At 37.1% G+C, this 27,556-nt stretch overlaps 3 protein-coding genes across 3 annotated transcripts; 1 reads left to right on the top strand and 2 right to left on the bottom strand.

Moving 5' to 3' along the window:
- Positions 1–2,180: 2,180 nt before the first annotated feature.
- Positions 2,181–8,924, bottom strand: LOC109186262 (GDSL esterase/lipase At2g40250). Its single transcript, XM_019336188.1, has 3 exons — positions 8,307–8,924; positions 6,732–6,999; positions 2,181–2,571 (listed from the first exon to the last, which is right to left on the bottom strand). Exons 1-3 carry the CDS (start codon positions 8,922–8,924, stop codon positions 2,381–2,383), a joined length of 1,077 nt encoding a protein of 358 aa, XP_019191733.1. The 3' UTR covers positions 2,181–2,380.
- A 2,365-nt stretch (positions 8,925–11,289) lies between these two features.
- Positions 11,290–17,728, top strand: LOC109186783 (UTP--glucose-1-phosphate uridylyltransferase 3, chloroplastic). The gene is made up of 17 exons (XM_019336920.1): positions 11,290–12,101; positions 12,257–12,437; positions 12,515–12,664; positions 12,773–12,934; positions 13,017–13,189; positions 13,291–13,357; positions 13,718–13,884; positions 13,966–14,124; positions 14,414–14,505; positions 14,590–14,684; positions 15,304–15,381; positions 15,462–15,557; positions 15,951–16,025; positions 16,096–16,187; positions 16,274–16,436; positions 16,632–16,692; positions 17,243–17,728. Exons 1-17 carry the CDS (start codon positions 11,431–11,433, stop codon positions 17,353–17,355), a joined length of 2,595 nt encoding a protein of 864 aa, XP_019192465.1. The 5' UTR covers positions 11,290–11,430; the 3' UTR covers positions 17,356–17,728.
- Positions 17,729–17,829: 101 nt separating this feature from the next.
- On the bottom strand, positions 17,830–20,174 carry LOC109186784 (U-box domain-containing protein 1-like). The gene has a single exon (XM_019336921.1). It carries the CDS (start codon positions 20,121–20,123, stop codon positions 18,063–18,065), a length of 2,061 nt encoding a protein of 686 aa, XP_019192466.1. The 5' UTR covers positions 20,124–20,174; the 3' UTR covers positions 17,830–18,062.
- Positions 20,175–27,556: the final 7,382 nt, after the last annotated feature.

The raw sequence follows: 27,556 nt of genomic DNA, 5'->3' as shown, positions 1-27,556 counted from the left end.
TGAACAAAAAGGAAAATGAGAAGAAATGCGACGGCTATGATGAGGCGCCAGGGAGAAGGCATTGTTTTTCAGGAAGAAGAAGAAGAAGGGTAGAGGGCAAATTATTCGTCCACACAGTGTTTACATGGACCGTAATAAAAAGTACATTTTTAATATATTAAATGTACATTATTTTGGTATTGTATGTACATTATACAATATAATATACACTTAGTACAAAAATAATATACCTTCCCTGAATATAATGTACATTATTTTTATACTGAATGTACATTATCATACAGTATACAAAATATGGTCCATACAACTTGTGTGGACTATGATTCACACAATAATGATTGGGCATGGAGGGTGCAGATTAAGTTTCTTCTAAGTTTATGTAAATCTATATATGACTTCTATACTAGTACACATTTACACATCTGTGTCTAAAGTCATATTTTTTTGCTCCTTTTTTACTTATATATACTTAGCTAGTGATTTTTTAAGCCCCAAGATTTCAAAATTTTAATTAGGAAAGGACATTCGATTTATCTCGACATAGTAATTTGGTACCTAACTTAATACAAGTATAAAATATATAATTTATAGACAAAATATTTTTAAAATTATTAATTTAAATATTTTGATAGCAGATTGAAGTGGCCAAGTAGATCTAACATTTTAAAAATGTGGGCTGAACCGGCACGACCTACTTGTCATCACTAATTTTTTGTTGTTTCTCAATTGTTTGTGAAGTGACTTTTTAAACCCAATTCTTAAGAAGTTAATGATTGATAGCGGGAATTCAAAACTTGAGCCACATTGAATTGAAACAAAGAATTTAGTGGCTCTTTCAACTCCAACTTGACATTGAAACAAAGAATTCAATGGCTCTTATGACTAAAAATGAGCTCCAACTTGACATTGAAACAAAGAATTCAATGCCTCTTTTGACTAAAGATGAGCTCCAACTCGATATTGAAACATAGAACTCAATGGCTCTTTCGACTGAAGATAATGAGCCCTAACTTGACATTGAAACAAAGAATTCAATGGCTATTTCGACTGAAAATGACATCCAACTTGACATTGAAATAGAGATTTCAATATCTCTCTCAGTTGAAGATGAACTCTAACTCGATATTGAAACAGAGAGAATTCAATGACTCTTTCAACAGAAGATAATGAGCTCTAACTCAACAATGAAACATAGAATTCAAGGATATGTCCCCTTATATGGTAGCTCGAAATTTGAATCACAGGATTAAGGTTTGAAGTTTTATCAATATTCTCGTGAGCAACAATGGTTGAAACTACTCTACATAACTATAACACATACAAATTAAAGCTAGTTGCATGAAGTAGTTACCAAAGACTTCTTGGTTTATCAAGGTTTTAAATATCTTTCAGCTAACTGTTAATAACTTTGCAAGGGTACGATTAAAAAAGTCACTTCATAACAAAAAAATTTTATTCCTTTATAATCTATAGATGGAAGTGTCATTTTCCATCAATATAATTAAATGAGTAATCAATTACTAAGAATTATGGAAGCAGTGTTAGGTGTAATGATGATGAACAGTTGAGTAGTAGTACAACCAAACCTGAGAAGTAAGTCTACAAGGAGGAATTGCAATTTAATCTCTAGTACAAGTATGCTTGGGATTAGGTCAAAGAGGGCATTAGAAATATGCCCTAATCTGAAAAAAAAGACATTCAAAGATATAGACAATTATTGAACCAAATCTCTAGCTATCCTCTAGTACATCTCATAAATTTTGCATCCTAATCTTCATCAAACATCACATATGACTATTATTAAAATTCTCAAAGAATTCTTGTATGTGGAGAGCCCATAACCACCACATTCTAAGATGATCATATGTTTAATTTCCCTCTCCAAGGATCTCATTATTGTACCAAATTTGTAGCTAAATTGAACATTCAATTCAAGCATACCAAGGGTTTGCAACAATTAAATTCAAAGTCCAACGAATCTTAGGGTAGACAAACAAGATCGTAAAAAATATTCAGATGAAATTTATAATGCAGATCAATAAGGAATTAAATAAGAACGAGCGAGCATTTACCTCTATGGAATAGAGAACAAGCTCATTGAATTGCAAACAAGTAAATTCAAACTCCAATAAGGGCAAATGAATTGAACATAATCCTCAGAAATACTGTGATCGATGAAGTTAACGTGTAGATCTATAAAATATTAAGCAAGGACACATACACATTTACATCGATGGAACATAAAACAAGCTCAATCATTACAAACATGAGAAAGATGAAAAAAAACTACCTTCTCCCGTTCTCGCCACGCTTTCGATTTGCATCTAACTTTCTTGGAGATTCTTGTGAAACTTCCATTGCCCTCATAGGTTGTGCAAATTCACAAGAGAAGGGGAAGAGCATTGTTGTAGAAAACCTTGGCAAGAGTGTGATAGGTTTTTTGTGATGGATGAATGGCATCCCAAAATAGATAGTTTGATGGGTTTGGACATGTTGGAGTTAATGCATTGCATAATGGACCTAACTCAAGTAAGCCCGTTCCACAACATCCTTCCATTGTGTGCTCTATTCCTATATATACATTACAACACTAGACAATTAATTATATGGATATTGAATAACTCTATACATGATATCAATTTGATGTATAAAGATATTTTGGTAATGGGTAATATGTGTGAAAGTTTTGATACTATATTAAAATTATTTTCAATAAAAATATAAATTTTATATTTCAACCAAGCTAAGTGATTTTCTACCCACAAATATGAACCAGTTATTTTTTTTAGAGGCCCAAGGTCGGAAGAGTTATAATTGGACTCTTATTAAAAGCATCCCAAAGGAAAACTTTATCCTTATAACTCAATTCAACTCTGTCTCATATATATATATATATATATATATATATATATATATATATATTAAAGCTATTGATTCTATTACATTATAGTATCTGTTCAACTCTTCTCTATAAATTAAGTTAAATTACATTAGATTAGCTAATAGCTACAACATGTGTTGTTACACACATGCGCTCAGCGAGTACTTGCATAAGAAGTGGTTACCTCTCTCTCCCTCTTTTTTGGTCGTTTGTTTATATATGATATTATAATATAAATAAAATTAGACTATGATGTGAAAATAGATAGATATTGAGTTGATGATGTGGAGAAACATATACCCCTAATCATTGAAGATGCTCTTAATTGGTAGCCAATGAATTAATTTTTTTTAAAATGAAAATAGTCAAAAAAAAAAAAAAAAAAAAAAACCCTCTTTACCTAAGAATGTCAATTAGATCATTAAACTTTCAAAATTTGTAATTAAACTTACAAATATATTATTTTGGAACAATAAAACCTACAAACCTGTTAGTGACCTGTAATTGCAGGTCAATTCGTGTTCCGACCAACTCCGACGAACGTCTAACCAAATTCCGGCCATCCATGTCAAATACCAGTGATTGTTTGACAGTCACCGGTCGCTGGTATTTGACATGGATTGTCGAAATTTGGTTGGACATTCGCCAAAGTTGGCCGGAACCCTAATTGGCCTGTAATTACATGTCAGTAGGTCACCAATAGGTTTGTGGATTCATTGCTCAAAAATAACATGTTTGTGAATTTAATTACAAATTTTAAAAGTTTAAGGGTCTAATTGACTTCTTAGATAAAGTTTATCGGCTTATTTGACTATTTTTTAAAAAAAAAAATAAAAAATGTTCAATTTGTTCATCACTTGGTGACCCATTACTACATTAGACAAGTTTATCTATTGGTTAGCTAGGGAGGCCTTATCTAAGACTGATCGTGTGGACTATTTTTCGATCCCTTTTCCTTTTGTTGTTCATGCTTTGGAGCTTGACTCCGGTTAATCTAATTTCGTCGTTTCTTCTCAAAAAAAAAAAAAAAAAACCCATAAGATTGGTATTATATTCTTCCCAAAAGGTTGAATCCCCAACCCTAAGGGCCCCCACATCCCGACCCGACAGAGCACTTGGGAAGATGTAAATCATGCATGGTAAATCAATCATGTAAAACGTTTATCCTTTCAGAAAAAAAAAACATTAATTTTACTTTTGATCCATCAACTTTAATGTTATTTATATATTTGACTATCACTTTTAATTTGTTCCCCTTTAGTTCTAAACTTTTCAAATCATCTAACTTTTAGTGCAATTCAAAATGCCCCATTGTATAAAATCTCACCCTCCCTTCTGCATTTACATGCATTTTGAACTAAAAGTGAAACGCTTTTTAAAATTGAAGATTAGAAATGAAACAAATAAAAATCTAGGGACTAATAAACCTATTAGAATAAACTATAAAATGAATTAATTGATCACATCTTTTATTCTGGGGAAACAGCAAGAGCTGCTTGGAGATATGTTTTGGCGTCCCTCGGCCTCTACTTGCGACACCGGAGTCTTAGGACTTTGATTGCAGGATGGGGTCGGGCGGGGGCGCGTAACCCTCTTTTGTCTTTTGTTGTTTGCAGGTTGCCGTATCTGGTGTTGTGGGAGCTGTGGAAGCACCGTAATGGGTGCATGTACGGCCGAGACACACCCAGCGTTGCACGGGTGATGTATGGGGTGGCAAAGGGGGTGGCGGAATGCCTGTTTAGGCGTTGGCCCATGCAGCATATCCTGCCCTCTAACTGGAGGACTATTGTGGCATACTTGGAGGCACATGTGCCGAGGCGTGTTATTAGGACGGTCAGGTGGTCTCCCCCGGTTGCCGGGGCGTTAAAGATCAATCTTTCTCGGTCTTCGGCGGCTGGGGGGGCTGCGGCCGTGGTGCGCAACCAGGAGGGTGGCTTCTGCTACGGGGTTGCGTGGTCTGGCCACGGGGAGCACGCCCGGGGAATGTTCCGGGTCCTTTTCTCCTGCCTGGAATGGTGCCTGGCCGGGGGAACTACTTTGATTGATATAGAGTCCACTTGGGCGGAGTTGGCTAGCTACGTTGATATCTCTGTTTGTCCGCCGTGGATTCTAGATGATGTTGTGACCAGACTCCGGTTTCTGTGTTCCTGTGGGGTGGTTACTGCTTCTGTGTGCCCGTCCAGGGCCAATATGCCTGCACAGGCGCTAGCTAACTGGGCGGTGGATAAGCCGGGCCAGGCCATCTTTCGGAGCCTCAATGATCTGCCACGTAGGGTCCGTGCTTTACTGATACATGATGATGTGCCCTATGTGTTTTTTGATATTAATGATCCCCCGTGATTGTACTTGTACTTTGTTTTGGAAGTTTGGAAATATGAAAAAACAGAAAAAAGAAAAAAGAAAAGAAAAAGGAAAAAAGAAAAGGAAAAGAGAAGGAAAAAAGAAAAGAAAAGGATGAGGGATAGAAAAGAGAAAAGAATAGAGTGAAAAGAATTGGAGTGAGAAAAAGGAGAGTTGGGAGGAAAAGAAAGAGTGGATGGGAGTTAAAAAATAGTGAGTGTGTGAGGTTCTCTGGGGACCGGGAAGCCCTGCTTCGCAGTGCTGAGTCTCAACGTAAGGTGCTGGCGGTACAACAGGGCACCCTAGTCCGGGCTGAACGGTGTGCCGGGCAGGATTATCAAATCCGTTGACCTGGTCAGGCTTGCTGCTGGCCAATAGTAGCTGAGTTCCTTCTGGACTCCGGGGGGACGGCCTATTATTTGGGGGGTTGCTTTTGTTCGCGTCAGCCTGGTATAAACTTAAACACTCACCCGAGATAGATGTGATAGTTGGGTCATGGGAACACGATGCTAGCTTGTTCTATCTTGTTTCTATTTTTGCAGGTGCTGCTTCTTTGACCTCGGAGGCATGAACTGGTCTTGGGCTCTTTTTGGTTTCGCCTTTGCAGGCATCTTTGGAAAAGACCAGGTCTCAACGCCGATGCAAGCGGTAAAAATTGCATCGTAGCCCGGGCTGAACGGTGGCCGGGTAGGTGTTTTTCAAATCCGTTGGCGGTAGTCCAGGCTTGCTGCTGGCCCATAGTAGCTAATCCCGTTAGGGTTGGTTCTGGTTGTGCTGGTGCTGATCGGGAGTTCTGCTATTGGCTGCCTTGTGCCGTGTCTCAGGGCTGCGTGCCATTACTGGACTTAAGCCTGCGTGCCATTGTTAGCTGTACATCTCTGCTTTGTCGTCTACAGGGCAGTCGATAGCGTTCCGGGAGGTGTTGCAGTTGTGGTGCATCTCGGCTAGGCGGCATTATGGTGTGTAGTCGCTGTAGTGCAACTGGCTGGGGGGCCACGTTTGTGACACGCGAGGCATCTATCCTCGCTACTTGTGCTTCAGATTACATGGTGGGGAGATGCAGTTTGGTGCAGCATCTCAGTCTACTTACTGCTTTTGACATACTCCTGCCTACGATTAGTTAGTGATAGCTAGCATAGGGCTTGGGGCATGCATGTTAGAGCCCCGGGGGCCACTTTATGTTATCTTGTCTTATCTTACTTTTCCTTACTTAGCTTATTAGTAGGATTTAGGCCATGTGGGGCCTAAGTCCATCCGGACCTTGTACTGGCCTTGGCCTTCCTTTTTTAATAAACCTCTTTGAAAAAAAAAAAAAAAAAAAAAGAAAGAACAAAAAAAGAAAAAAACATAAAAAAAAAAAAAAACACACAAATTAGGTACGCATCACCAAAAACACACCATTAGGGATGAATAAAAGCACCACACATTGTTTGGAAATACACCATTAGGGATGGTGAGTTAAAAAATAATAATAATAATAATAATAATAATAATTAAAGTTTTAGCTCACCATATTTTTGTGGATTGTTGATCATGTCCATCATTGGATTGAAGACATCAAAATATGCAATTTTGGAGCCCTTTAGCCTCACTTGTAGCCTGGAAATTAGGGCTTGGAGCTTAGTGTTGTAAGCTTGTGAATCAACATTTTGTTGATTAATACAAACCCTTTTAAGAAAATCTCCAGGTGATAAGTTTAGTGTCATCTGAATCGGCAAACACCCCACCGGCGGCAGACCGGACAACCCAAACATTCTTGCTCCCATGTTGTATAACCTCTGCAATTAATTACATTAGCACAATCATAATTAAAATTATGTTCATTCAGATAAATTATCGAATTACTAATTCAGATTTTAGAATTCTCACCAATGTGAAACAAATATGAATTTGATTCGAGTTGTGTCGGTCACTACAACTACATTATTGTTCATTATATACCATATAAGTCATTCTTCAATTAAAAGAAATGAATGAAACTAGCTAGTAAGGAAGCTTTAAGTTTTTCAATAGTTCTTCTTGTCGAGAAGGCGACCCCCTACTTCGGCAAGAAGGCGACCTAGATATATATGGGTGATGATCAGAACCCTAATGACCTGTGACAGCAGGTCATTAACCGGTTTTTAGACTTTCATTTCATCAAAATAAATTGTTGATGTGTATAATTGTGTCTTTAAAAAGTTTAGGGGTTAATTGACTTTTCAAACTAAAATTTGAAGACTTATTTGACCCTTTTCCATAGAAGTTTTGACTTTTAGGTTTCGGTCCATCATCTATTGTGAGCCTAGTAATATCATGCAAATCAATCCTACAATAAAATTGTGTATGTATCTCGAGATGGCCCGTGATCAAGTAGAATATGATTCTTGTTGATGGAATAATTAAGGAGCGAAGCAATATGGAGCGGATCACACTCGGTACGAGAGGACTACGCACACGACCGGTCAGACCATGGAGGGGTCTACCTCTCCGGGATCCTCGACTACTACCACGGGGACCTCGACTACTATCACGGGGTCCCCGGTTACTGTGCACACGGAGTGACGAACCACTCCGGGGTCGACTAACCACCCTGGGGTCAGCCAACATGGGCTCGGCACCCCGGGGTCACCACCACGGGGTCGCCGGCACACCCGGGGTCGCCGGCACACCCGGGGTCGGCCTGGCGTGAGGTCGGCTCGTCGTCGAGCCGACCTCCACGGGCTCGGCCGAGCCCATGGCCGGCACCTTGGCCGAGCTCCGTGCTCGGCCAAGGACCGGGTCCTTGCGTGGAGCGAATCCCGCGGCCGCGTGACCCGGGCCCGGTCCAGCCAAGGGGTATAAAAACACCCCCGGTGTCCTATTCAAGCATCTTCTACCTTCAGACAATACTTGTAACGTTATTACACGTCCCGGACCTCTAGCATTATACACTCAATTAATACAATATTTATCATTTTATTATTCGTTCGTCGTATTCGATCATATATTCGGGTTGTATAAATCCGGACCCCCAGTTCATATAATCCATCACTCGTAGTAGAAGATTTCGAATTAGATTCTTGAAATGTAGATGGTGGATGTTATAAGGGAATAGTAAACTTACCAATATAATGGATTCGAAGTTGTTGAGAAGAAAATCATGGTAACCGGATGAAGTGAAAGTCTTGATAAACGGCAAACCATAATAACTCCGAGCAACGTCATTGGTCCCAACGGCAAAAACGAACAAAGCGTTACCCACAACATAACGAGCTTCCTTTGCGCCAACTTTTCTTCGAATCCTCTCTAACCCTTTCTCGAAAAGCTCCAACTGATCTCCCATGGTCATCGCGTTGACCTCCCTCGCCGTCAAGTCGTCGAGGCCGGAGCCGGCGGAGGCGAAGCTGGCTCCGGTGAGCAAGCCGGTGTCGTTCAACGCGGGGTCTAGATATGGCGGCAGCATCTCCTTGAGGCCGAGGAGGGAGACGGCGAAATCTGTGATCAACTTCCCGTTGGAGAACCTTCCGGTCGGGGTTTTCTCCGGCAGGTCCTGGCCGTAGGGGCGGTAGTCGGCTCGAGCAACCGTGACGAGATGGTTGTTGTTGCCGGGGTCCAGGATGGAGTCGCCGAACGCGAAAACTGCGGTTATGTTTAACGAAGATGCAGCGGCGGCGCCGGCGCCGGTGGAGGCTTGCCGGAGAAGAAGATTAGTGATGATCGTGTAGAAGAGGAGGAACCACATGGCTGCTAAATGCTAATATAATTCTGCACTATAGTGAAGTCCATGAATCAAACATACCATTAGACTATTTGTTTTGGGTCAAATATAATGTGACTAGCTATCTACTAAATATTTTTGAATAGTCAGAGGAACATTGAAATATGAAAATATAAACCTTAATATGAAAATTGAAACCATGCATGACATGCATAAATTAAATATATTATCGCATATACTATATAATCAAGATTGGGATCTGATGACTATTACTGAAGCTATCTAAGATTTAATTAAAAGAGAAAACTACACTTGCGTGAATGACACTACTGTGCACATTATAGTGGTAGCCGAGATAATTAATCATAATTTACAAATATAAAGAAATCTTAGCTAGCTTCAATAATAGTTATATAATGCCTGCACGGACAGCTCGATTGATCATATAGATAAAATTTGATCATATGCTCTGTCAGGTCGGAGATGGGGATTCAACCTTTTAATTGAAAAGAATAATAGTTATATAATGCCCAAAAAACATGACTTGGTGAATGTTGTATAATTTTCATACATAAAAATTAGGAGTTTGATTATTGCTAATATTTTTTTAATTGGACTCGTTACACGAGATTTTCTAATGTACTTTACAAAATATTATATATGAATATAATTTATTTAATGCACACGTGACTAAAATTTTTCACGTAAAAAACTATTATGAGTATTTCTGGGCTCCTTAAATCTTAATTATCACAACGGAATCGATCAACCATGTGATTGCATGTTGACCACACTATGCATGACAGCCCAATGCAAGTTTCACCTCGTATGACCCAAATTTTGAGGATCACCTTGCAAGGTGGGTACGATTGTAGATTCATAATTTTTATACTGTAGATTCATAATTTTTATATTTTAAATTTATAAAATCTATACTGTAGATTCATACTTTTTAAATCATAGATTCATAATTTAAATATAGTAAATTTATAATTTCTGTACAGTAAATTCATAATTTCTATACTGCAGGCTGTAGATTCATAGTTTATGTACTATAGATTCATAATTTTTAAACTGTATAGTTATCAAATTATGAACATATAATTTTGTGATTTGTGAATACAAAGTTCAACAATTGGCCTAGATATATGAACATCGAAAATTATGAACATATAACTCTATAATTATGAACATATATTTATGAAATTATGAACATATAGCTCATCACATGTTCACAAACCTAATACTGTAGATTCATAATTTCTATACTGTATGTAGATTCATAATTTAAATACAGTAGATTCATGATTTCTAAACTATGCAATTGCGAAGAGAAAAACAATTTTTTTTTAAATTACAAAAACGACGCCGTTGTGAAACTGTGCCCACCTTGCAAGGTGGACACGTTTCCACTGCATAATTTGCCGAAAATGGGTGAATCAATTTTTAAAAAGCCATGCTTTAAAAAATTATTTATTATTTAATTATAAATTTGTTACGGAGTATATATTAGTATTTTAAAATAATTTTCAAAATTTTTCAATAAATAGACTAAGAATAACATTATCTCTGCAAATCTCTCACACTCTAAAAAATGAGTCTCACTTCCAGTGTATTCCATTTGCAAATCATCTACTATTCATACTACATCCATAAAAATCTAATCAACTTTCAAAAGTGAGCCCAATATATTAAAATAATATTATTAATTATATTAAAATATTTAAAAGTAAAAAAGAAAAAAATAAAATTTCAAAATATAAGTTTGCAGGTTTTGTCAGGGGTTTACAAATTTGCAAACACATTTCATATATATATATATATATATATATATATATATATATATATATATATATATATATATATAAATTTAATGTGGCAAATGCCGGTTAAAGTATATACCTATGGGGTTCCTATACTATAGTGTTTTATTCAATTTAATTCTTTTATTTTAATTTTGTTTAATTTAGTCTCTATACTTTTAAAAGTAAAACACTTAAAAGACAATAGCTTACATTTATGTATTTATTTTGGACATATTAATGTAACTGGAACCAAATTATAGTTACTTCTAGTGTCCGCGTTCGATCATGTATCCTTACTCATAGTTTACTATGTAGAAACTAACTAAACTACTTGGGTAAGCGAGGAGTTTCAATTCCTACCACGAACAATGAGAGTATGAGTTTGAGTTAAATGTTTAATACATAAAAATGTATAGTAATAAATATTAAAATTAAATTAACTCGATTTATATCCTAACATGGATACAAGTTCATAGAAAGTGAACTTTAGTTATCCCAAAAAAAAAAAAAAAACACTAAATATTTGGGAGAATAGAGCCAACCTATCAAAATCAGATGATAATAACCACATTTCCCACCATGTAAATACTCGCACTTCTTCCCTGTCTGCCAAGAAGAAGTACTCGGTATATCCGTATATGCTTCAAGCATCTCCGCTTTATTAAGTCTTTATTATCCGCCATTGTTAATGCTTCTAAAAACACAGTGTTCTCTCATTCTCTTTCATGGCGCCTGCGCTTCCAGTGCTTCAGCAAACCAGCATTCTCTTCAGCTCCACTTCCAAGTCTTCGATTCTGAATTCCCCTTTCGTGTTCACCTCCTTCGGCCACTTCAATTGTGCAGCGAGGCGGCTTAGCTCCGTTTCCTCGGCGCTCTTCTCGTCGCCGCGGCCGTCGATTGGTGTTTCGCGGGTGTCCACCGCGCCTGTAGAGTACGTTCCTCCGGCGCCGGACTTCGACTTCCACAAGGAAATTGGTAGGCTGAAGGCTCTGAGGTCGAGGATTTCTGATTGTGCGAGTTTGGATGGGAGGATTAGAGTAGTGGACTCCGATTCTCGTGTGAAGTCGTTTTTCTACTCCCGGCATAGTGGCTTCTCCAGGTTTCTAGGGGTGTTGAATTTGGATAAATATGAAGTGTTTTTGCTTAAGTGTTTGGTGGCTGCTGGCCAGGAGCATGTATTGGGGGAATTCGGCGGCGAGTTTGACTCAGCTCGGAGTTCGCTCAAGAGCGCGCTCTATGCTTTGGCTGAGATGATTGAGAAATGGGAGGTGAATGAAGGCGGCGGCGGCGGGGTAGGCCTTGGACTGGGAGAAGAAGAGGTTAGGGCATTGAGGTCGATGTTGAAGTCCCTTGGAGAGATTGAGCAATTTTATGATTGCATTGGAGGCATAATTGGGTGAGTTTCTCTTATCCATCATTACTTTTTCGTTCATTTCATTTAAATTTGTTGTCACATGACTTGCCAACCTTTCACCAGCTAATTAGATGCAGTAATTGTCTAGAGTTATGCAGATGATAATCTGAAACATTATATTGAACTATTGACTGCAGATATCAGATAATGGTTCTTGAGCTTCTTGTTCATTCAACTTCGGAAAGACAGACAAACAATTGGTCTACTCACACAGATAAATCGTTGGCACGTGAGATCATAGAAATACACCCTCCTTGTGCACTTGATCTTTCTCGAGATGTAGAATATGCATCTCAAGCAGCCCTTTGGGGAATAGAGGTTAGTGAATAGAATGAATTTATTCAGGCCTGCATATCTTTGGATAGAGTTGGTATTATTATTTTATTCTTTCCCAGGGTTTGCCTGACTTGGGAGAAATTTACCCTCTTGGAGGCTCAGCAGACAGGCTTGGCTTGGTTGACCCTGACACAGGTGAATGTCTTCCTGCTGCAATGCTTCCTTACTGTGGGCGTACACTTTTGGAAGGCCTTATAAGAGATCTTCAGGTGAGGATACCTTTCTTGCTAAAATTTGATGAACATATTAAAACATTCATGTTTAATTCAAAGCCAATTTTGGAACTAAAACAGTGTGGTCCTTTTAACTAATGCAAGGCTAGAGAGTTCCTCTATTATAAGTTGTACAGAAATCAATGCATCATTCCAGTTGCAATAATGACAAGTGCTGCCAAAAACAATCATAAGCGTATTACGTCTCTGTGTGAAAAACATAGCTGGTTTGGAAGAGGAAGGTCTAATTTTATATTTTTTGAACAGGTTTGGCAAGAGATTTTTATTTATTTTTCTTTAAAAAATGAATGTAATTGCTCTTTTCATAATATAGTTTGTCAATTTCTAGCCTCTTGTTCCAGCTGTTAGTGCCAAAGATGGGCAGTGGTTGGCTTCTGGACCATTCCTGCCTGTGTGCAAGCCTGGTGGTCATGGTGTGATATGGAAACTTGCATATGATAAAGGTGTTTTCGAGTGGTTCCGTGGTCATGGACGAATAGGGGCAACTGTCCGACAAGTCAGGTTATGCTCATTGAATAGCTTTTACTGTAATGACTTTAATTGTCTTGAAAGGTGAAACTGATTGCAGAGGGACTTAGATATTGGTCTTGATGAATTTTCAGTAATGTTGCGGCAGCTACAGATTTAACCCTTTTGGCTTTGGCGGGAATTGGTTTGCACCATGGGAAGGTAAGAAGTGAAAAATCTTGTTTTATTGCTATTCTAGTTGCTGTACTGGTGCTCCATTGTGTAGGCAGTATGGCCTGCCAGGATAGTTGGATGGATGTATTGAATTTGTTGGAGTCTCAAAATGCCTGTTTTAAAGGAAATCAATAAAAACTCACTCACACAAAAGAAAAAGTTATAGACAAGTGAGACACTTCTTGTTTTCTATTACTTCTTTGAAAATGAAATTGCCATTGCTTTGACCAGACCTGGAAGTTTGTTGGCCATGCCTTGAGAATTAATAATTTTGTTGATTGGTTTGAGATAAAGGAGACATAATAAGACTATTTCTTGTGTTCTTACCATCAATTGATATTCTTTCAGAAATTGGGCTTTGCATCCTGTAAGCGAAGTACTGGAGCTACTGAAGGAATAAATGTTTTAATGGAGAGGAAAAGCCTCAATGGAAATTGGAAATATGGCCTGTCTTGTATTGAATACACTGAGTTTGACAAGTTTGGAATCAGGGATGAGCCTCTTCCTTGTAACAGGTATTTTCCTCCCATTTTCCGTACTTAATTCACTGAAGGTTTAGGAATGTCTTGAACTTGTATATTCTTCCTTTTATTAAGTTTGCAGGCTGAATTTCCTGCTAATACAAATATTTTATACGTTGATTTACCTTCTGCTGAGAATGTTGGGTCAAGTAAAGATCAGAAGTGTTTGCCAGGAATGGTTCTTAATGTGAAGAAACCAATCACTTACAGGGACCAGTTCGGGACCAACCACAGGTACTTATTTTTCTTTCAACTGTTTTATTTGAAATTGCTTTGGTAGTTTGGTAGCATTAATTTGGTTTTATACAGTCATTACAAATTGTTAAAATATTCCTGTGCTAGTAATTCACTTTGGGATTTGAAAGTATTGCTTTATCATGTTTATTCTTATTACCCATATCACCTTCTTATTGGACTGTTCTACTCTTTCATTTTTATTAGCACAAATAGACATGCTGATTTTTTTGTCATTCAAGTTGCTACTCATAAAGACACTTATGTTATCACATTAAATTTGTTCTAGTGTCCCTGGAGGCCGTCTTGAATGCACAATGCAAAATATTGCTGATAATTTCTCCAATATGTTTCCATCACGATGTTATGAAGGTGTAGAAGGTAAGAGTACTGAATACTCTGATAAAATGTTTTTCAGCATCTGCCTGAAAAAATATGATGCAAACCACTTTTTCTAAATATCAGATGGACTAGATACTTTCATTGTATATAATGAAAGGAAGAAGGTTACATCGTCTGCTAAGAAGAAAAGGACTCATGCTGCCAAGTCTTTGCGTCAGGTTTGATTTTATTAATATGGACTTAGTTTTTCTCTCTCTCTAGAGTTAGAAATAGATACTTCTGCCAGACATCAATATTTCCACAGGTGAAAGTGTCAGGCCTCATAAAGGATTTATACTGCAGATTTCCATTCTGGTTCATTTGAAAACAAAACATATTTCCATTTTCTTTAATTATAGATGCAGATGTCCCCCCCTTTCACGTGAATTTCATTTCAGATGTTATCCGAGTAAAATTGTAAAATTACTAGCCACAGTTTCCTTACAGTAAAACTCATCTTATTTCATCAACATTCACTGTGGAGTTTGGGTTTCTATCCTAATCACATCTTGTTAGTTCCACGTCACTGCAGAGTGACATGTGTTTATTCAATAATAATTGCCGAATAGTTATCTGATAATAGTCGGAGCTAAAAACAAGTTTTCCTTTGTGTGTATTCCAATGTTTTTATTTTGAAGTTATACCTCGGTGATGAAAGTCTTTAAATTTTGCATCTTCATCCAATCATTAAGATTTAAGATTTCAGGTTTTCTTCTGATTTCTGTAGTTTGATGCATAACTCAAGTCTTCTAGTAGATGCATAGACACACCAATTAACAGGAAAATTATTTACTGCAGACTCCTGATGGTGCACTGTTGGATACCATGCGTAATGCCTATGATATTCTTTCCCATTGTGGGATAAACATTCCACAGGTATAAGATACTTTACTGTTTTGTTTTGAAACATGAGTCCATTATCTTCACCACCTTCTGACTTTTGTTACTGTCTGAAGATTGAAGGTGACAATAAGTATGTGGACTCTGGACCACCATTTCTTATACTTCTTCATCCTGCTTTGGGGCCCCTTTGGGAAGTCATTAGACAAAAAGTAAGTCAAAATAACAGTGCTATTATGGTCTTTTCCTGACATGCTTAATTCTTTATATTCTTTATTTTTTATTTTTGTGTTTCATTTTTTTTTTTTCCATTTATTTTATTTAAGTTAAGCTCCATGAACTCCTTTCCTATTAACTTCGCAATGAAGAAATGGTGGCCATTGAGTTAAATATTCCTTTGTTCATCTTTTTCCAATCTATCTACGAATGCATTTCATGTGGCTTACTTATGGAGTAGTCCATATTAACTAATTCTTTTGTACACAATTGTCTAATACTCATTCCATGCCAATCCACACTTTGCAGAGCTTGTAAAGTCACTCTATTAATATTAGTTAAGACATATGACATGCAAATTTTAACTGTATTGTCTCCTTGTTTCTCAGTTTCATGGGGGTTCCATCTCTGAAGGTTCAGAATTACAGATAGAGGTTGCTGAGTTTTATTGGAGAGATGTCCAGGTCTGAATGCCGGTTCAATAACACTTCATGCTTGTGATTGTGCCTTTTCTAATTTATTTCCCTTTTTCAGCTTGATGGAAGTTTGATTATTTTGGCCGAGAATGTTATGGGTTCAACTATGCTAAATGAAAATGGTGAAACTGTGCTACAGTATGGAAAGAGGTACTCTATTATACATGGTCCTCCTTTTGAACTGTAAATCTAGTAGTGATGATACAAGTTTCTTGAGATCAATTTGCTCTGGCCAGGTGTAGCAGATGTAAGCTCAAGAATGTCAAGGTTCTTAATGATGGCATTGATTGGAATTCTAGAGACAACTTGTACTGGAAGCATGATGTGCATCGATTTGAGTCTGTAAAGGTGATACTGCATGGAAATGCTGAATTTGAAGCAATGGATGTTATTTTACAGGTCAGATTGACTTGACAGCTTTGACATTGTTGGAGTATAGGTGGACCATGTTGTCATTTTATCACACACTAGGATGTTATTAGGGGTACAACAGTTGTATGTGTATATTCCTAATTTAATTTGCATTTTCAACTTCCCTTTAATATCTAACATATTGTGTAAAACTACAGTCTTATCTTGTATCTTGATATGCAGGGAAATCATGTATTTGAAGTTCCAGATGGCTACAAAATGAAGATAACACCCGGAAATTCAGGTATTTTAATAAGTGTTTTCATTTGTATCAGATTTGCTGATTCTAATAGTGAGCAAATTCATTTTTTTTACAGCTATATATTTTTTTTTATAGATATTAAAAAAAAAAAAAAAAGAAGAAAAGTATTTGCATTAAACAGTATTTTCTCCGTGTCTATCAATAATACTTGTACTTTTTGCATAACAGTAAAGCACAATATGTCGAGTATACCCAGACATGAAATGGAAACTTATGAATTATTTCCACATGGCCTATAGTATTCATCTTCATTGTTTGCTAATTCAACTCTGTATTATTAATTCATTGAATAATCTACTTGTGCTCTTTTTGTTTGTGAGTTATGGTGTGAATTCCCTTTCTAGGCTCTTCAATTGTGTAAACATACTGTCCTTTCCTGCAAATATTAAAACAAGGTGCTTTAAGCTGTGAAAATAAGTTCAATATTCACTCACTTCACCCTTTCCCTGCCTCTGTTGTTTTTGTGTTTAATAGTTAGTGCTGCTATCATCATTTAATTGGTTTACTTATTGAGTTTATAATTTTTCTTCAGGTTTCGAAGTTCAACTTAATGCCATTGAGAATAGATCAATGGATTCTGGAACCTGGTTTTGGAACTACAAGATAATGGGCACCCATATTCAATTGGAATTAGTGGAATCATAGGAGATGTAAACAAACGCCTACACATCACCTTCGTGAATCATGGTTCATGGATGGACTTGCTGCTTAGTCGCTGATTGTCTGGTTGAACTGAAGTTGAACCTTTCCAGCTATCTTTTCGCTTTGTAAATTGTAATGATATAATTAATATGTCAAGTGAGTAGTAATAGGAGAGAAGCAAAAGGGGCCACGGCTACTTGTAATCTAGTTGCAAATCATGTATAAAAAGCAAAATTACAGATCCCACAACCGTAGTTGTATATTTGTTCTAATTATTGTAGTAATTCCTCGTGTATGTTTATCTGCTACTATAGCATTTACTCAAAAAACGGTGTAACCATTCAATTATTTCTATAGATAATTGTCAGTTGCTTCAGTTGAGGGTACACTTCTATCTATATTATTAATGATGATTGATGGAGATTCTTGTTTTTTCAAGTCTTGCATCGTTAGATTCTTTTCTTTCTTATTCTTTGAATACTGTATTAGTTTTTTATACAAAGGGTATAGCGGAAGCAGGAAAATGGAACTTTATGATTGCTGTTGCGTATTACATTCTTACAGTTGTATTTTGTTTTACAGGAAATCGGAAAAGAGTTGAATGCTGTGGATGTTAGCTTGGGGAACAAAGTGTAAAGTGTTGTGTAAGTGAACATATTTCCCATTTATTCTCTCATCTATGGTTTATATATATATATATATGTACTTTGTCATCTTACAGGATTGCGAGATTGAGAGCAGCACCTATTCAGTAATCTGAGGAGAGCGTCAGCCTTTCTTCGGGCTCTCAGAGATCCATTGGCAGCTAACTGTTGCAGAGAAGGAATGCTTCGAGGGTTCATTAGTAATTTTCCTGCAACCTCTTCTCCACCATCTTTACAGAGTCCCAACAGCAGAGTAATCGAGTTTTCCTTCCCCTTGCTGGATCCGAATCTCAAGAGATCAACCAGAAGAGGTACGAAGACCCTGCTCTTTCTAATTTCTTTCAGCCCTTCACTGCAACCTAAAAGAAGGGCAAGAACTGCCAAAGCATCATCAGTTATTCCTGCCTTGTCATCCATCAGGAGGTTGATGAGTAAAGGTACTGCCCCGGCTAGCACAACATTCACCTTGTTAACATCGTAAAGTGCCAGGTTGAATAGAGCTGTCGCAGCATCTCTTTTCCCAGCTGTGGTTCCTTCTCCCAGGAGCCCCACCAATGCAGGTATGGCTGTGGGACGAGAACCAATGATGACCTTGTAGTCATCTATTATAGACAAGCTGAAGATTGCTGCTGCTGCATTCTCTCTTGCCTCCATGGTTTTCCCCGATTGCAGAACATGAATTATGGTGTCCATCGCACCAGCAGACATGATAAGAATCTTATTGTTCTCATGTATGGAAAGGTTGAGCAGGGCAGTGACTGCATTTTCCTGGAGTCTTGGGTCATGGGAACTGAGAAGAGTCACCAGAAATGGAATAGCTCCCGCCTCAGCTATGGTCCTGCGATTATCCATTCCTGTTTTGGCCAGTAACCGAAGCTCATATGCTGCCTGCCTCTGGATATCTGGAGAACCTGTCGCCAGCTTTCCAACTAAAAACTCTGCTGTCATCTTGACAGCATCCATGGCTACTTTAGTTGCAGAGATATGATCAATGGCATCTTCACACACTTTCCTCTTGCTACTGCTTCTTTCCAAATCTGAAGATTCTGATGGTTCTGTTATTGGGATGTTGTTCTCCTGACACCATTGGTGGATTAGGCTCTTCAATGAATAGTTGGGTATAAGCGCCATATGTATAAGCCTTTGCCCGCTTTTTGGGCAAGTATGGTGGCCGGAGTTTATCCACTGTGCAATCGAATTCCGATCATAACTATGCCCTGATGCCACAATCACAGGATCTCTCATCAAATCAAGTGAGATTGGGCAACGGAATTCCTCAGGGATGTTGCAGACTGCTGAATATGAAGACGATGACAGATCAGGTCGAGTATTCACCTCTGCACGCTGCTTCAAATCCTCGCGAGTTTTCAGACTTTCTTCGTCTCCAACAACTGCAGCTTTTGCTAAGGAAAGCAGTGAGATGAGATTGTTTATGTTCACAACCACAAGCAGTCCACCAGTGCCTGCCTGTTTCTCAGCTTCTGCCTCCAGCTTTGAGATCTCTCCTTCATAGTCTAATGAGCTTCTTAAACCAATGCTGCTCAGAATCTCCTTCGCGCTTCCAAGATCAACGAACCCCTTTTTCTTGCTGCTGTTCTCATTGGCAGCCGCCATCACATGGAGAAGAAGCTCATCTCGTCTCTGAACATCGCGGGGATCAACAACCAATTCACCCCGTTTTGCCTGCTTGTGAAGAAGATCAACTTGCTCTTTCGTGTCCACTGTTATATTCAGTAAACTCAGAGGTAAAATGTCAAGTGCCTTCCCCATCTCCTTCATTGCTGCGTAAAACTGATTAGAAACAGATTCTGTCTGCATCAGGTTCCACAAACAGCTGCCATCTCTGCAACTCTCAATCAAAAGCTTAATCTTTTGAATCACTGACAAAAGCTCGTTCAAGCAAAGGATTGAGGACGGTGGGAGTGGACTCGACGCTTCTTGAATCTCTTCAAACAACGACGAAAGAAGTTTAACCCTTCTCACCATTGTCGATACGTTTCTTCTCTGTAAAAACGGAAGCTTTTCAACTGAAACAACTTCACTGGAAACATTAATTAAAGATTCCAGCAGAACCCCAACAGGGGGAAATCCTGAGGAGACCATCGGAGGAGGTGAAGCTTCATCCATGGTTTAACACTGTAGATTATAAAGGTGTTCATAACCATTCTTGTTCTCAAGGTATTAACAACTTATTATATTTGGATATATGTTTGAACATTTCTTCAGAATAGAAATGTTTGAATAATGTTGTTCACAATTGTCTGTTTCTGATTGGACTCATTCTGGTAGGCAATAAAAATAGGTGGTTGAAGATCAATGTGAAGTCGTAGTTTGCTGCCATTTGGAGGAAACGCCGGCCTGCAGGTTAGTATTATAACCTTCCTAATAAACTATTCGATTCAAACAAATATGTCTTTTCAAAATTGCTGCGTCAATGCTTTTTGTCTCATGAATGTTTGTCTTGCTAGCAGCCGATAATTTCGCTTCGCTAACAGTCACAATAGGTGGGGTTCGGTTCCTAGTGAGTAGTGGTATGAAAACATTTTAGGAAACATTTTAGGAATCGAGGGATGTAAACGAGTTGAGCTCGATAAACAATAGGTAAGCTCGAGCTCAACTCAGTTATAAAACGAATCGGCTTGAGTTCGGGTCGAATTCGAAGTTGACGAGCTCGAGCTTGAGCTTTGACCGAGCGGTTCACCAGCTACTCAATTCATTTACACCCCTAGTCCTACCTACTCACAACTTGTTTATCCATTACAAATAGGTTCGGTTATAAGTACTAATGTACAAACAGTTTAGAAAACTTATAAATGATTCTCACCATTTATTATCTCTTCTACTAAGATTTCAAGATAGGTACCGACAACTTGTTTATTTATTCAGAAGTCAGAACCAAGATCTTCTTGGTCAGTGTCCAATTTCTTTCCAGTTTGAACATAACATATTAACATCCAGTTTTCAACTAACGCGTTAATCCATCCTAACTGTCTTCCATTCCCACACACCAAAATCTCAACACGTACATTCTGGGTCTTTTTCTTCACTTGCGTTATTCATGCTGCATGTGATGAACATGATGATCAGATTATCTCAGTACTGTGATGATCAGAAGATGATGTTCTTAATTAGAGTAGAAATGAAGATAATATCTCTTTTGAGTTAGCAGTTGCAGCAGTCGATTAATTTAAGCTAGAAAGAAACAAGCATTATATTCTCTCATCTGTGCCGGCCTTTGTAAATAATTACTCGACTGTCTTTGATACAAGCAGAGGTGGTATGGATTGTTCTTTTTCGAGTCAAGAGCTAAACTTCAAAAGTGGGAGAGAAGAGAAATGCCTGTGCTTCGAATGACAGATTAACTCCAAATGACTAAGCTTCGAGTAATAGTTTAACTTCAGAAAAAAAGGCAATGACCTTATGGTCTAGTGGCACGAAGTGACTTTTCCAAATGAGAGGTGATACGTTTGAGTTCCAGTGGGGACAATATTGACTCTTTGTGCTTCAATAGGTTGAGAAAGTAGCTATGAACATATACTACATTGTAACAGAGTCAATGAGATTCCAAAAAAGGAAGATAAGAGAAAAGAAATTTTCCTTTTATTCTTCAGTGCCTTATTCATTTACCAGGTAGCTATATATACACGATAAATGAACGAGTCAATTTTATAAATATTGCAAACTTAAAATTTTAAAATAATTATAAAATTGATCTGTATTTTTTTAAAAAAATAAAATAAAATCGTTAACCATTGATTTTTATTATTCTATTTCCAAGACTTAATTTTTTATATTCCTCTAAAGAAAAAAAATCTTTAAAAAAATTACTAGAACTATAAATCTATAGTTTTAGTAAGGAGAAAATTAAGGAAAATCCCAATTGAGGCTCGAACTCATAACCTCCCATATGGGAGTCCAATCTAAGTGCCATCTAAACACAAAGCTGTTGAGTTGTTAGTTTAATAATGATAAGATTTCAAGTTTAATTTATTTGTCTTATTATTTTGAGCAAGTAATTATATCTTTCCGTAAATGAAAATAAGAAAAAGAATTTTATATGTTGTAGAGATGTTTCATATTTGGACTTTTGAGAGGTCACCGAAAGCCATCCATGGACCATCCACATAGCCGGTAGCCCGCCGGGCATGTGCGAATTGAAATTTAATTAAAAAAAATTAATTGCATTGATTAGTAAAATTTTAGAAGTATTTTTTTCTTCTATTTTCACAATAAATATTTGGTTTTCGTTGACTAAATTTGAGGTTGCCGCATTGACCTTTCCAGATTTAACAGGTAACAGCAGAGACTTGTATAATAAATTGAGACTAAGAGGCCATTTGTTTTTTTTTTCAGGGGTAGGCCATTTGTTACTTTCCCATCTATTAAATTCTCGAAAAATGTAGGCTAATCTAGTTGAGCTTCGACTAGACCCTCTCTAGATTAGAATTCTGGAGGACATTGCTGCATATAAGCAGCACCTTCATTCTTTGTAAACACACCAAAAATTGAGCTTCTGCAATATTTCTTCTGCTCCATTCTTTAATTTTCTACGTCTAAGCATTACAATATTTTGGCCCTGTTTAGTAAAATAGTTAGCATATCAGCTAATTTTACATTATTTGACCATTATTAACTGTTTGACTTGGTTAAACAATCAATATAAGTGTTTGATTAATTAACTTTTTTTTTTTTTTTGTAACAATTTATTGTTCCAAAATGTAAAAATTTTAAAAACTGTTCAAAGTAACTAGTTTTTTCCATCAGTTTTTTTGAGAATTCATTTTGCATGTAATCAGCTAACAGTTAATTTACCAAACACTTTTCTATAATAACTAATGCTATCAACTAGTCAAACCCATTAACCCAATCAGCTAACAATTATCAGCTAATAGGACACAGACTTTTTCTGTATTAACTTCTGTACCGAAACCTAGCTACTATGATCTGATCTAAAATACCCAGCTACCCTCGACATTGTTCCAGTTTTATTTTCATCTCTTCCAGTTGTTTCAATGCAGTGCGAAGCTTGTCCTCCGAGACCTTCATGTGGGCGGTTATCAGTTGCCGATGGGCATTTATGGCTTCCTCCCTCAGCTCCTTGGACTTACTCATCATGGCTTTCTGGCACCTTCCAGTTTTCCGATCTTCTTCGCCGCCCCAAATTATTGAGATGGTGGCCACTACGGATTCTGCTCCGTGGTGCCCTGCATTTGCAGCCTTCTTCAACCATTCCACTGCGTTTTCTTCTTCCTTGCCTCGCACGTAATCAACCTGCACGTAATTTCTTGTTAGGAATTGAAGAGGGTCCTAACTTTCTTCATCTCCTTTATATATGAAAATAAGAGTTGAAAATGATAGCCCGCATGGGCAACTCATCTCGTCACCGAGATAAAGTTTGGGAATAATGACTCGAGATCGAGTCTCATCAGCTCCAATATGGGAGCAACCTTTCAGAGTGAGAGGGACTTCTTTAGTCTCTGTTCAGCTAAAAGTAATAATACATGAAAATAAAAAAGTAAAAGTAAAATGATGAACATTATGCTTAAATTATATATGTATATATATACATACCAACCCTTTCCTATATAATGCTTCTACATTACCAACATCTGCACACTTATTCACTAACCAACTCGATTTCCTTTTATATTCTTCACTTTCTGATTCCCCAATTTTCCATTCCTTGAACTTATGGAGGGATAAATGTTTCAACACATAGTCATCCTCTCCCAGTTCATTCCATACTCGGCAACTGCAAATCCAAGAAGTCAAAATAATGAAGTTATTTTTTTATAGCACGGAACACTACAAGAAAATTGTAAAATACCAACAAATCTAACAATCGATTGAATAATTATTAGATCTTAAATACTTAAGAATTTCAATATTTTACCAACAGAATTCTTGTTGGTAAATTAAATACTTTCATCAATTTATCACCACGGATTTTAATATTTTTGTTGGTAAATTGAATACATATGAATCGAAATAATTAACATAATGAAGCTTTTTTATTATATACCACAAAACACTACAAGAAAACCCTAAAATACCAACAGATTATATACCACGCTTGTGAATTTTAATATTTTAGGAATAGATTTTTGTTGTTAAATTAAATATCTACTGGTTTCAATAACTTATCCGCAGATTTTTTTTAGTAGCTAAAGTGTAAAGCTGAATGTGTATATATGTATATGGATACTTACCACAATTTTACGTTAACGAAATCCATAAACGAACGAGCCGCTACCCTCGCAAGAATATCAATAATCAAGTCATTAGGAAGAGAATTAATGAAATTTTGTTGGATGAATATGTTCTTTTGATTGATTGAGGTCATTTTGGAAGGGTTTGATTCTGAGAGTGGAGTTGATCGGAGATAGTTTTTAGAATGGCTTTGATGCAATTTATAAAAGTGGGCCTATCACAGAATTTCAAAGCCCAGCATATTGGAAATCAATCGTTATGCCATGGAACCGTGTTTTATGGTGAACACGATTCCAACGGTGTTAGTACACCGTTATCTTCTTTTTTTTTTTCTTTTTTTTTTTTAAATTAATTGCGTGACTTTTCTTCTTCATTTTCACATTTCGTGGTTTCACTTTAATTTGAGGTGAGCAATGATTTCGGACATTCATAAATTATGAATTCATGCCTGCACATTCACTTTGGAACCATAAATTATGAATCCATGCCTGCATGGTTCCAAAGTGAATGTGCATGCATGGATTCATAATTTATGAATGTCTGTGATTTCGGACGGGAATGTGTAGGCATGGTTCCAAAGTGAATGTGCAAGCATGAATTCATAATTTATGAATGTCCGAAATCTTTGTTCACCTCAAATTAAAGTGAAATCGCAAAATGTGAAAATAAAGAAGAAAAGTCATGCAATTAATTAAGAGAAAAAAAAAATAACGGTGTACTAACACTGTTGGAACCGTGTTCACCATGAATGGTGAACATGGTTCCATGGCATAACGTCCCTCACAAGTTGTGTAGATCATATTTTGTCTACTGTAAAATAATGTATATTCAGTACAAAAATAATGTACATTGTATTTAAGCGATGTACATTATTTTTGTTTTGAGAGTACATTATATTGTATTATGTACATTTAATATATTAAAAATGTACTTTTTGTTATGGTCCACATAACATTGTGTGGACCATGATCCATACAATAATTTGCCCCTGGGCAATACAAATTTGCAACTATATATTTGTAACCTAAGTTCTTCAGCTTTGTTAGATTATATCTTGAATTCTATAAACTCTATCATAAATTTATAAGAAGACAAATCAAATCAATCTAATTTTATCAATTATCATGTAGTGTGATGGTATCCTGGTTCATAGGTTTGAACCCCGATGGTGGGTTTTTAGATTTTTTAGGTTGAAAATGTTTGAGAAAGTGTAAAGAATCATGAGTATTTCAAAAAAAAAAAAAAAAAAAATCTAGTTTTAAAACTCAATACTAATTTTATATTTGTGTATACAAGGAGTCTAACTCAAACCTCTTCAATTGTTATACGGTTGGACCATGGTTCAAAAATAGCATTGTTTCTTTAAGTAAAGAAATTGCGACCATTATTTTTAAAAAAATCTCGTATTTGTGATGTGCTAATAATAAAATGAAACTACGGTGTATGTATCTAAAATTAAACTGAATTACATGTCTCATATATTGAGTGTATATTATCAAATGAAACTCTAGTTGAATTGAAATGATACTTTAGTTTTGCGGAAATGAAACTACACTATGTATAAAATGAAACTAAATAAAATGTCTCACACATTGAGTGTACATTGTCAAATGAAATGATACTTTAGTTATACTTAAATAAACTACTGTAAGTATAAAGTGAACCTGAATAACATGTCTCGCATATTGAGTGTATATTTTCAAATAAAACTATAGTTATATCAAAATAATATTTTAGTTGTGTTGTAATGAAACTACAGTGTATTTAAAATGAAACTGAATAACTGTTTCATGTATTTGAATGTATATTGTGCATTGAAACCTTAGTTGAATTAAAATTACACTTTAGTGGTGTTGTAATACGACTACAGTGTGTATAAAATGAAATTCAATAACAAGTCTCACATACTGAGTGTATAATGTCAAATGAAACTATAGTTTGAACAAAAAGATACATTAGTTGTGCTGAAATAAAACTACAATGTATATCAAATAAAACTGAATACGTCATACAAACAGAATTAACTAGACGAAATGGGTCCCGTTTATTTTTATTAAAATAAACAACATCGTTTTAAATCATGGTTCACAATAAAATTTGCCAAACCTCTTACCATATCGTTGGAAGGAAGCCTTAAGTGAAATTTCATATATACTAGATGCAAGCTAGCTTAAACTTTTATTTAGGGTCCGTTTGGAAACCAGGAAAATGACTTCTGGAAAATGTTTTCTGGAAAATGAGTCATTTTCCGGAAAACATTTTCCTTTCCGGTGTTTGGTTGCATTCTGGAAAACTGTTTTTGTGTGTTTGGTTCATTTTCTGGAAAATGAGTAGAATTGTATAATTAAACATTTTAATTATTTTATTTAGAATATTACAACATATATAATAATATATAATAATATAATATTAATTTTAAATATAATAAAAAATAGCTAAGTTTTTCAACAAAAAAAAAAAAAAAACTAATAATATATCAAAAATATTATGGTGGTGGTGGTGGTGGTGTAGTGGTGGTGGTGTTATTCGTTATATAATAATAATAATAATAATAATAATAATAATAATAATAATAATAATAATAATAATAATAATAATAATAATAATAATTGGTGGTGGTGTGATGGTGGTGGTAGTATGACGATGGTGTGGTGGTGGTGGTGGTGGCGGCGACGGTGGTATGGTGGTGGTGGTGGTTGCGGTGGTATGGTGGTGGTGGTGGCGGTGGCGGCGGTGGTGTGGTGGTGGTGGCGGTGGTATGGTGGTGGTGGCGGTGGCGGCGGTGGTGTGGTAGTGGTGGCGGTGGTATGGTGGTGGTGGCGGCGGCGGTGGTATGATGGTAGTGGTGGTGGCGACGGTGGTTGCGGTGGTATGGTGGTGGTGGCGGCGGCGGTGGTTGCGGTGGTATGGTAGTGGTGGTGGCGGTGGCGGTGGTGTGGTGGTGGCGGCGGTGGTATGGTGGTGGTGGCGGCGGCGGTGGTATGACGGTAGTGGTGGCGGCGACGGTGGTTGCGGTGGTATGGTGGTGGTGGCGGCGGCGGTGGGTGCGATGGTATGGTGGTGGTGGGGGCGGTGGTATGGTGGTGATGGCGGCGACGGTGGTTGCGGTGGTATGGTGGTAGTGGCGGCGACGGTAGTGGTGGCGACGGTGGTTGCGGTGGTATGGTGGTAGTGGTGGCGGTGGCGGTGGTGTGATGGTGGTGGTGTGACAACGGTGGTATGGTGGTGGTGGTGGCGGTGGTATGGTGGAGATGGCGGCGACGGTGGTATGTTGGTAGTGGTGGTGGTGGTGGTATGGTGTTGATGATGTTGGTGTAAAAGTTGGAAAATGACTTCCCCCAAAAAAAAGG

The sequence above is a fragment of the Ipomoea nil genome, unplaced genomic scaffold (assembly GCF_001879475.1).
Source record: "Ipomoea nil cultivar Tokyo-kokei standard unplaced genomic scaffold, Asagao_1.1 scaffold1407, whole genome shotgun sequence".
In the NCBI taxonomy this organism is placed as follows: domain Eukaryota; kingdom Viridiplantae; phylum Streptophyta; class Magnoliopsida; order Solanales; family Convolvulaceae; genus Ipomoea; species Ipomoea nil.
This window is presented reverse-complemented; position numbering and strand designations above follow the sequence as displayed.